Source organism: Lolium rigidum, chromosome 4 (genome assembly GCF_022539505.1).
Source record: "Lolium rigidum isolate FL_2022 chromosome 4, APGP_CSIRO_Lrig_0.1, whole genome shotgun sequence".
NCBI classification, from domain to species: domain Eukaryota; kingdom Viridiplantae; phylum Streptophyta; class Magnoliopsida; order Poales; family Poaceae; genus Lolium; species Lolium rigidum.
In genome coordinates this window covers 267,268,797-267,280,993 of record NC_061511.1, presented here as the reverse complement: position 1 = coordinate 267,280,993, position 12,197 = coordinate 267,268,797, and the positions used below count along the sequence as shown (strand labels likewise).

Here is a 12,197-nt window from a genome sequence, read left to right as displayed (position 1 = left end):
GATCTCATGGTCGAAAGGACTAGGTAACTATGTATCGAAAGCTTATAGCAAATAACTTAATGACGTGATCTTATGCTACGCTTAATTGGGTGTGTCCATTACATCATTCATATAATGATATAACCTTGTTATTAATAACATCCAATGTTCATGATTATGAAACTAATCATCTATTAATCAACAAGCTAGTTAAGAGGCTTACTAGGGACTCATTGTTGTTTACATAACACACATGTATCAATGTTTCGGTTAATACAATTATAGCATGGTATATAAACTTTTATCATAAACATAAAGATATATAATAACCACTTTTATTATTGCCTCTTGGGCATATCTCCAACAGGTATGGCACTAATACTTGCACCAATGTCGCATAAACCATAATAACAATGATCACCAATTCTAACAGAGAGCATAGGAACACTGGCTTTCCTAGACTTATTAGGATGCGAAACAATATTAGAAGCATCTTCACAGAAAATAATATGACCATCTTCTACATTTTTAGTCACAAGATCCTTAACTATTGCAATAGCAGGTTCAACCTTTATTTGTTCTTCAGGTTCTATAGGTTTCTTTGCACTTTTATTAACCGCACTAGTTATAACAGAGTACTCCTTCATTTTAACAGGGAAAGGAGTTTTTTCAATATAAGCTTCAGGAAGAATATGATCAACAGTTTCAATTACAACACATTTATTTATAGATGAATCAGTTTTATCTTTGTACGGTTCATGATACTTATCAAAATTCTTCCTAGGCAATTCAAAATGAGAGGCAAAAGCTTTATAAAAATTTGCAACAACTTGAGGGTCAAGACCATAAGTAGCACTCATATTACGAAATTTATCAGTATCCATAAAAATTTCAATGCATTTATAATCATAATTTATACCAGACTCTCTACCTTTGTCGTTCTCCCATCCTTCAGTATTCTCCTGAATCCGATCAAGAAGGTCCCTTTTAAACTCTTCTTTGTTGCGTGTAAATGATCCAGAACAAGTAGTATCCAACAAGGTTTTATCTTGAAAAGAAAGTCTTGCATAGAAATTATCAATGATAATATTACCAGGAAGCTCATGAATGGGGTATTTGAGCATTAAAGACTTCAATCTCCCCCATGCTTGGGCAATACTCTCTCCATCATGAGGCCAGAAATTATATATGTGGTTCCGGTCTTTGTGAATTTCACTTGGAGGATAGAATTTAGAATAAAATAGAGGCACAATATCCTTCCAATCAAGAGAATCCCCATTCTTCAGCAATATATACCAATGCGCCGCTTTACCATACAGCGATATGGAGAATAGTTTCTTCCTAACTTCATCCATAGCAATACCTGCACATTTGAATACCCCGCATAATTCATGTAAAAACAGTAAATGATCTCCAGGATGGACAGTTCCATCCCCTTCATAGCGGTTATCCACAACACGTTCAATAATTTTCATAGGTATTTTGTATGGAACCTCTTTCTCACCTGGCGCCTCATCCACTACCTTTGCAGTAGTAGTAGATTTTCCAAATAGGAATTCAAGAGAAGATCTCTCCATAATGAATTATAGCAGCAGGCAGAAATAAAATCAGCACGCACAGTAAAGGTTTCCCTTACCAATTCCACATACCAATAGCGCTTCACTCCCCGGCAACGGCGCCAGAAAATAGTCTTGATGACCCACAAGTATAGGGGGGGTATCATAGTACTTTCGATAAATAAGTGTGTCGAACCCAACGAGGAGCAGAAGGTGTTGACAAGCAGTTTCGATGAAGGATTCACTATAAATGCTCACAGACAAGTATTCAGGGGGTTTTGATATAGCAGATAAATAAAGTACAAGTAAATAAAATGCGAGAGTAATAGTTGCAGCGAGTGACCCAATCCTTTTTAGCACAAAGGACAAGCCGGTTTGTTTACTTATAATGACCAAACGTTCTTGAGGACACACGAGAATTTAGTCTAGTGCTTTCGCTTCATATAGCTGATTAATCTTCATTATTTTTATAAGTGTTGTGTGGGTGAACCTATACTAATGCACCGCCCTTCCTAGGACTAATACATACTTGTGATTATACCCCTTGCAAGCATCCGCAAATACAAGAAAGTAATTAAGATAAATCTAACCACAGCCTTAAACTCTGAGATCCTGCTATCCCTCCTGCATCGATATATACCAACGGGGGTTCAGGTTGCTGTCACTCCGGCAACCCCACAATTAGCAAACGAATACAAGATGTATTCCCCTAGGCCCATAAAGGTGAACTATCATGTAGTCGACGTTCACATGACACCACAAGAAGAATAACACCACAACTTAAATATCAAACCATTGAATATTAATCAACACAGTTCACTACTAACATTTAGACTTCACCCATGTCCTCAAGAACTAAACGAACTACTCACGAGACATCATATGGAACATGATCAGAGGTGATATGATGATGAATAACAATCTGAACATAGACATTGGTTCAATAGTTTCACTCAATAGCATCAATAACAAGGAGTAATCAATACCGGGAGTAATCAATACCGGGAGAGTTTCCCCTACCAAACAATCAAGATTCAACCCTAGATGTTACAGCGGTGACGAGGTGCAGCGGTGGAGATGATGGTGTCGGTGGTGGAGATGATGATCCCAATGAAGTCCAGCTCGATGACGGTGACGATGGCGTCGATTTCCCCCTCCGGGAGGGAATTTCCCCGGCGGATTTCAGCCAGCCGGAGAGCTATTTTCTCTCTGGTGTTTTCCGCCCCGCAGAGGCGGCTGTGTCCCTTCGCGATTATTCCCTGGAGCTTAGGTTTTCGGGGAGAAGAAGTACGCGAAGGAGAGGCGGCCGAAGGGGGCTATGGGCCCCCTCCCCACAAGGCGGCGCGGCCAGGGCAGGGCCCACGCCGGCCTATGGGGGGCCCATGGCGGCCCTCCTCGGCTCCTCCTTTTGGCTGGCTCATTCTTCTGGAAAAATAATATCTTCGGTGTAATTTCCTTCAATTGTTGATCTCCAGAAATATTGCATTCTGACGGTGCTTTTTCCAGCAGAATCCTGACTCCGGTGAATGATTCTCCAATAATCATGAAACATGCAAAATAGGTGAAATAACATAAGTATCATCTCTAAATATGAATATTTCAATGAATAACAGTAAATTATGATATAAAATAGTGATGCAAAATGGACGTATCAGCCTTGCAGCACCGTTGGGATGCAATGCTACCAGCTCCATGTAGCACCATTTGCTAGCAATTACAACAACGTCGCTTATCCCTTGTAGAACTGGCGGTCAATGCTTGTAGCAGTACGGCCAACTCCTTTAGCATAGACGACCAACACTAGTAGTAGAAGAGGCCACGTCTCTCAACGGCGCCTGCCTAACCTCACAACAACAGCGGCCACAAATCTCAGTTTTGCTGACGTGAGAGAAAGCGCAAACAACTGAGATAAAGAGGGGATTTGGGGTGGTGCTGCGTAGCCACGACCACAATGCTCTCCGGATGGGACGGTGGCAACATAGCATGCTTGGGTTGCCTGCCATGGGGAATACGGGTGGAAGATGGCTAGAGTGAGAGGTGAGAGAGATGGAGTCGATGAAGGAGGATATGCTGGCGAAGAAATAATGCAAACATGGGTAGTCTCCCTGTCGTCTTGTCCGTTTCCATCCTACATGGAGAGGGACAAGTGGCGTAAATAGGCCGTGGAGTGCTTGGATGCGCTAGGTGTAGACCGGGATTTTCCTAATAGAAAACGTGAACGTTCCAAAATTGGTCTTTTGACATTGCCCCTGCAACATGTTAGTTTTTTTTTAGAAACATAGTATAAACAGAGACACTATCATAGACACATACACATGCATATACTCACCTATATAAACGCAAACACGCACGTCCTACCCCTATGATGAACTCCGAATGACTGAGCCGGCGAGCAGTGTCTTGAAGTTGATGAAGTCACCATTGGCGCCTCACTATCAACAGGAAGTGGAACGCCGCCTACCGCTGAAAGAATATTCCGTCTTATGAGATACATATGTGTCAAACCTAGGATTTGAACTCTGATGGGCTAGAGTGCAACCACTCTCGTAACCATCCAAATAACTTCAGAATCAATACAATTGCAATAAATAACCACATAGTAACTTTACATGCAAAAAAGTTATCAAAACATTCCACCACAAAGGAAATATAGTTTTTATTAGAAAACTATTAAATCGGGTTCACGGTCTAAGAGATGGAACATTATGAATGTTTCAAGAGTGGCATTTAAAGTGTTGATGTCATTTCTCGTGTCTCTCCTGCATGCACTTTAATGCTCTAGCGAGGTCACATTCTAACTTAGTCGTGCTAATGAGCTAATTTCATAAACACCATGTACCAATAACGGGATTGAACCAAAATTAATTTTTTCCTGCATAACTCTTTATACAATTAATCGTAGTTTCATGAACATCAATTTAATAGTATATTTTCTTGGTATGCTCATGATATAGATTAAGTAACGAATTCCATCTCAAATAGATGATACGTGTTTGGGATCAGTTTGTTGGAGGACAAAACTGGTCTGATTTTAGAAAATAGTTTTCTAAAATACAACTACAAAAAGGTCAACAATCATTACACCAACCAAAATTATACAATCATGTACTTGAACATCTACGGAGTATTCAGACTGCATTTTGTGATTGAACAACATTTACATGGCGACACTAACTATATAAGTGATACAGTTGCATCCATGTATTTATTGAAGACTTCAATGTTTAAAATACATAATGTATACTCCATGTGTATGGACAAAACACATACGTAATCATACAATGTAAATACATTTTCCGGAACTTTGCAACGATATATATTAAAATATTAGATTAATGACACTACAAATCATCTCTTGTTAGGTGTGTGAATTTGTTGTGCCCACTTGGTGTTTGATTATACTTTCATCTCTTGTTTACATATGTACAACCATTTTGTTATGAAACCAAAGGAAAAATGCACTCTTGAGAAATTGGTGTGATTTCAAACATGTAAGCCGCTCTCAACAAGAACTCTCATAGCTAGAACTATAAGTGCAACTCACAAATTTATAGTATGGTTTATTTGTAGGAATGCTAGACTTACACAAGAGAAATTATCTATTCAATCATCATGAAAATAAGTTATTACAAAACATCCATAATTATTATTGTAACTACCCCATCCTTCTAATTATGACCTTGTTATGGAGACCCTTAGGACTCTTTGATACTCATAGTATATATAACTGAATAATAACTTAAGAGCTCATTTAGTAAATGGGGTGAGGGAGGCACCTTTCTTAACACATGCCAAGATCTTATCATTCAACTTAGGAGCATCTTACGACTATAATATTTCCTCTAAATATACTATCTCTGAAGTTCTCTATCAATTGCAACAAATAAGGATTCAATTCTACTCTAGAACCTTCGATGCCTTACCTCGAGGTGAACGAGTGCATGAGGCCAGCTACCTCATCGGACATGTCACTTGGATTGTACCTAAAGAAATGTGTTCGTTGTGGTTCATGATCTCAATCTATGAGCCAAACTTTTGAATCATAAGATGTAGAAAATGATTATAATTTTTAAATCAATGTGATGTATATACTTTCACAAAAGATTTTGCTAGTTATCTTGGACCCATCTTTCAAGGAAGTGATGAAATAGTGGGTTTAATGATAATTTAATTGTTTAAACATAGACAAAAGTCAACAAGTCATACATAAGTCAACACATAATCCTATCATTTGGTAAAGTTTTTTTTCATCTTGAAACAATGAAGGTATTACTAGAGTATAGTTTCGTACACCATATGATTTGGAGTACGGAAAAATGCAGGAAGCGCTCTAGGGATCCCGTAATAAAAAACTCCAAATTCTTTCTTTAGAAATAAATAAATACCATTTATGTGAACATGGAATATATATTTAAACAAATTAACAAAAATGTGGTTCTAAGTAGACTTCTCTTTTGATTTTATATACACATTTGTCCTTCTGTGTAGATCGCGGATGAAGACATTATTTGATGAAACTTTAGACATACATGGTGGACATCAATATGTGCTTGTATATAGTGTCTTCTCCTTTTGCCCTAAATCCCATTGTGATCTCGGAATATTTATGAGGATGGAAGGCGGGTCTTGCAATGGTTTATTCGACATAGTCGTGTTCCCCATGGTCTGGACTTAGGAAACACCATGGGCCATCCCTTCAGTTTGAATGTGCAACTCTACCCTTATGGTATCCCCCGCCCGCTCACCGAAACCTCATGCCGATTTGTCTTATTTTGCATGTCTACGACCTTGGCGACCACCTGGAGATGAACGCTAGATCCGATGGAGGGGGAGGGGTACCTCGGGGGAACCTTATCGGCGCACGATCACCCATCCCTCACCATCAGCGTCACCCCTCTCAGTCACCTCACTTGTCTCAAGATTCGGGAGTCATACCGAACTTCGAGAAATGTGAAGTAGGAGCACCAATTCCAATCACCGTATTATTATTTTTTTAGATCAGAAGATGTTTTGAATTTAGAAACGGGTAGGCTCGCTAAGTGGGCTGGAACTGGAAATGAGGCCACCACTGGGCTGGACGAGCTGGCCCGAAGTGCTATGCGTGTTAGCCATCGTGGATCCCGTGGCCCGTGCTCGATGGGAAGGCGCACGAACTGGTAGCCATGGACAGAGCGACAATGGCGGGGAGACAGACAGAGAGACAGATGCGCATGCGCCCGGCGATCCCTCCCCACCACTCCTTCCCCCCGCCATCCCGCTCTATTTACCCCTTCCCCGGCGTCACCTCGTCACCCCGAAGCTCCCCGGTTGACCTCCCCGGTCCCATCCTTCTCCACCGTCGACCTACCCTCCCACAACCAGGGGACGTCTTCCATGGCCTCCTCCTAGATCCCCTATCCCGCCGCAACTCCTACATTACTATCCTTCAAGAGAGCGGAACTTGATAGCGCTCGCCAGGTCTTCCATCCAGCCCGCCTGCCACTGATCTTGATGGCGGCGACGACAATGCGTGCGACGGCGGCGGGGGCCGTCCTCCTGCTAGCGCTACTGCTGGTGTCGACGAACGTAGCGCGCGCCGAGGACCCGTACGTGTTCTTCGAGTGGCACGTGACGTACGGGACCAAGTCCCTTCTCGGCGTTCCCCAGAAGGTGATCCTCATCAACGGCGAGTTTCCCGGCCCCCGGATCAACTGCTCCTCCAACAACAACATCGTCGTCAACGTGTTCAACCAGCTGGACCAGCCGCTCCTCTTCACCTGGAACGGCATCCAGCACCGCAAGAACTCGTGGCAGGACGGCATGCCCGGCACCAACTGCCCCGTCGTCCCCGGTACCAACTACACCTTCAAGTGGCAGGCCAAGGACCAGATCGGCAGCTTCTTCTACTTCCCCTCCATCGGCATGCAGCGCACCGTGGGAGGCTACGGCCTCATCAGCGTGGTCAGCCGCCTCCTTATCCCGGTCCCCTTCGACCCGCCCGCCGACGACCTGCAGGTGCTCATCGGCGACTGGTACAATAAGGACCACACCGTCATGGCAAGCCTCCTCGACGCCGGGAAAAGCCCGGGACGCCCCGCGGGCGTGCTCATCAACGGCAGGGGCGGCAAGGACGCGGCCAACCCGCCCATGTTCACCTTCGAGGCCGGCAAGACGTACCGCCTCCGCATCTGCAACGTCGGGATCAAGGCGTCGCTCAACTTCCGGATCCAGGGACACGACATGAGGCTGGTGGAGATGGACGGCTCGCACACGGTGCAGGACTCGTTCGACTCGCTGGACGTGCACGTGGGCCACTGCCTCTCCGTGCTCGTCGACGCCGACCAGAAGCCCGCGGACTACCTCATGGTGGCCTCCACCAGGTTCATGGTCGAGCCCAGCTCCGTCTCCGCCGTCATCCGCTACGCCGGCTCCAACACCCCGCCGGCGCCCAACGTGCCCGAGCCGCCGGCCGGGTGGGCGTGGTCGCTCAACCAGTGGAGGTCCTTCCGGTGGAACCTGACGGCCAGCGCCGCGAGGCCCAACCCGCAGGGGTCGTACCACTACGGCCAGATCAACATCACCCGCACCATCAAGCTCATGGTCACCCGCGGCCACCTCGAGGGCAAGCTCAGGTACGGCTTCAACGGCGTGTCCCACGTCGATGCCGACACTCCCCTGAAGCTCGCCGAGTACTTCAACGTCAGCGACAAGGTGTTCAAGTACAACCAGATGGGCGACTCACCCCCCGGCGTGAACGGGCCAATGCACGTGGCTCCCAACGTCATCACCGCCGAGTTCCGCACCTTCATCGAGGTCGTCTTCGAGAACCCCGAGAAGAGCATGGACTCCCTCCACATCGACGGCTACGCCTTCTTCGCCGTCGGGTACGCAATTCGGTACCTGTGCTCCTACATGCGCGCGCGCGTGCATGCAAAGATGCCCTACTCCTGGCGCTGACCGATATATGCACTTAATTTGTGGGCGCAGGATGGGGCCGGGCAAGTGGTCGCCGGACCTGAGGAAGACGTACAACCTGCTGGACGCGGTGAGCAGGCACACGATCCAGGTCTACCCGCGGTCGTGGTCGGCGGTGATGCTCACCTTCGACAACGCCGGGATGTGGAACGTCAGGTCCAACCTCTGGGAGAGGCACTACCTCGGGGAGCAGCTCTACATCAGCGTCATCTCGCCGGCGAGGTCGCTGCGCGACGAGTACAACATGCCAGAGACCGCCCTGCGCTGCGGAAAGGTCGTCGGCCTGCCGCTGCCGCCGTCCTACCTGCCCGCCTGAACTAACCGAAAGCAGCTAACACCTGAACCCATCGATCGACACCTTCCATCGACTGATATATGAAACGATGTACCACACGAGGAGGCCTAGGCCACCAAGGGGAGGATGAGTTTGTTTCCGTTATGTATATGTACTCCATTCTTGTACGTGTTGTGTAATTGTATTGTTGTTGTCGTCGTTCTTCGCGATCACCGATCTTCTTTTGCTTTGGTGGAATATAAGCATGTACGGGGGTTAGTTAGCCCCCATCTGAAAACAACAAACACGAAAGAAACGTGTACTACCTAGGAAAGATTTTTGGATCTTTTTCTCATGGTTACGGTGACCACGATTGTTCTTCCAATATTAGTTCCAACTGCCAAGGGTGGATCTAGCATCCCTCTAGGCCGGGCAGTCACCCAGACTTGTCGGCATGTCGGACTGTCTCGGGAATCACCGGAATAGTCTTGGGATATCGGGATAGTCCAAGTGAATAAATGTTAATGTTTTTTAATTAAAAGAACTGAAAAATATTAAATCAAAGAATTACAAATGTTTTATTTATTTATGGGAGAAAGCCCCTTCAGTTTTTAGTGTAGTTTTATACCAGTTGAATAATGTACAATTATGTCGCCTAAGGGGGGGGGGTGAATATGCGGGTTGTAAAACTTCTACTTGAGGGCTTAACAAGGCGGAATAAAACTACGGGTTACTTGTTAAGCACAAAGCCTATCAACTAGGGATTGCCTATGTGCACCAACCACCTATGCTAAGCATGATGAGCAACAAGGTGATAGCAAACTAGATATAAAACATCAAGCACCAAGGCTATCCTTTCGCAAAAAAAAAAGCACCAAGGCTATCACAATGTAAAGCGTATATGTAAAGGAGCTCGGGTTGAGAAGTAACTGGTGCACGAGGAGACGATGATGTATCCCGAAGTTCACACCCTTGCGGGTGCTACTCTCCGTTGGAGCGGTGTGGAGGCACGAGACACTTCAATAAGCCGATAGGGCCACCGTATTCTCCTCGAGCCTTTCCCACCAAAGGAAAGCCTCGATCCACTAAGGGACCCTTGAGGGTGGTCACCAAACTCGTATAAGCTTGGGGCAAACACCCAAGTATCAAGCTTGAGGCAAACTTCACAACACCGGAGGCTCTCAAGTACAAGGCCACAAAGGCTACAACACTCCACACACGGATACAAGGCCACAAAGGCTCCAAGGCCCTACAAGGGCAACAACGCCACAAAGACTACCACGCCACAAAAGCGACAATACCACAAAGGTATCAAGGCCACAAAGGCTACCACGCCACGAAGGAGAAAAGGCCACGAAGGCAACAAGCCCTCTAGGGTTCCAAGAAACCTAGAGGGAACTCACACGAACTCACACGAGACCGAAACCCCGGAGAGAAACCAAACCGATGCACCTAATGTAATGGCTAAGAACACCACTAAGATGCCCAAGTCCTTCTCTCCCAAATTCCAATAAAGCTATAAAAGCTATTGGGGGAATAAGGGAGGAAGAATAAATAGGAGGGAGGTGATACGTCTCCGACGTATCGATAATTTCTTATGTTCTATGCCATATTATTGATGATACCTACATGTTTTATGCACACTTTATGTCATATTCGTGCATTTTCTGGAACTAACCTATTAACAAGATGCCGAAGTGCCGCTTGTCGTTTTCTCGCTGTTTTTGGTTTCAGAAATCCTAGTAAGGAAATATTCTCGGAATTGGACGAAATCAAAGCCCGAGGGCCTATTTTCTCACGAAGCTTCCGGAAGTCCGAAGGAGAGACGAAGAGGGGCCACGGAGGGGCCACACTATAGGGCGGCGCGGCCCCCCTTGGCCGCGCGGCCCCGTGGTGTGGGGCCCCCGTGCCGCCTCTTGACCTGCCCTTCCGCCTATAAAAGTCTCCGTGACGAAACCCCCGATACCGAGAGCCACGATACGGAAAACCTTATCGAGACGCCGCCGCCGCCGATCCCATCTCGGGGATCCAGGAGATCGCCTCCGGCACCTCGCCGGAGAGGGGATTCATCTCCCGGAGGACTCTACACTGCCATGGTCGCCTCCGGAGTGATGAGTGAGTAGTTCACCCCTGGACTATGGGTCCATAGCAGTAGCTAGATGGTTGTCTTCTCCTCATTGTGCTTCATTGTTGGATCTTATGAGCTGCCTAACATGATCAAGATCATCTATCTGTAATTCTATATGTTGTGTTTGTCGGGATCCGATGGATAGAAAATACTATGTCATGTTAATTATCAAGTTATTACATATGTGTTGTTTATGATCTTGCATGCTCTCCGTTTCTAGTAGAGGCTCTGGCCAAGTTTTTACTTTTAACTCCAAGAGGGAGTACTTATGCTCGATAGTGGGTTCATGCCCGCATTGACACCGGGACAATGGATGAAAAGTTCTAAGGTTGTGTTGTGTCTGTTGCCACTAGGGATAAAACATTGGCGCTATGTCCGAGGATGTAGTTGTTAATTACATTACGCACCATACTTAATGCAATTGTCCGTTGTTAGCAACTTAATACTCGGAGGGGTTCGGATGATAACCTCGAAGGTGGACTTTTAGGCATAGATGCAGTTGGATGGCGGTCTATGTACTTTGTCGTAATGCCCAATTAAATCTCACTATACTTATCATGTCATGTATGTGCATTGTTATGCCCTCTCTATTTGTCAATTGCCCGACTGTAATTTGTTCACCCAACATGCTTTTATCTTATGTGAGAGACACCTCTAGTGAACTGTGGACCCCGGTCCATCTTTTAATACTGAAATACAAATCTGCTGCAATACTTGTTTTTACTCGTTTTCTCGCAAACAATCATCTTCCACACAATACGGTTAATCCTTTGTTACAGCAAGCCGGTGAGATTGACAACCTCACTCGTTTCGTTGGGGCAAAGTACTTTGGTTGTGTTGTGCGGGTTCCACGTTGGCGCCGGAATCTCCGGTGTTGCGCCGCACTACATCCCGCCGCCATCAACCTTCAACGTGCTTCTTGGCTCCTCCCGGTTCGATAAACCTTGGTTTCTTTCCGAGGGAAAACTTGCTGCTGTGCGCATCATACCTTCCTCTTGGGGTTGCCCAACGAACGTGTGAAATACACGCCATCAAGCTCTTTTCTCGGCGCCGTTGCCGGGGAGATCAAGACACGCCGCAAGGGGAGTCTCCACTTCTCAATCTCTTTACTTTGTTTTTGTCTTGCTTTATTTTATTTACTACTTTGTTTGCTGCACTTATATCAAAACACAAAAAAAATTAGTTGCTAGCTTTACTTTATTTACTCGTCTTGTTTGCTATATCAAAAACACAAAAAAATTAGTTTACTTGCATTTACTTTATCTAGTTTGCTTTATTTACTATTGCTAAAATGGCCACCCCTGAA

The 12,197-nt window shown here is 45.6% G+C and overlaps 1 protein-coding gene across 1 annotated transcript; it reads left to right on the top strand.

Annotated features, from left to right (window-relative positions):
- The first annotated feature begins 7,025 nt into the window (after positions 1–7,025).
- Positions 7,026–8,805, top strand: LOC124650545 (L-ascorbate oxidase homolog). The gene is made up of 2 exons (XM_047190057.1): positions 7,026–8,398; positions 8,502–8,805. Exons 1-2 carry the CDS (start codon positions 7,026–7,028, stop codon positions 8,803–8,805), a joined length of 1,677 nt encoding a protein of 558 aa, XP_047046013.1.
- Positions 8,806–12,197: the final 3,392 nt, after the last annotated feature.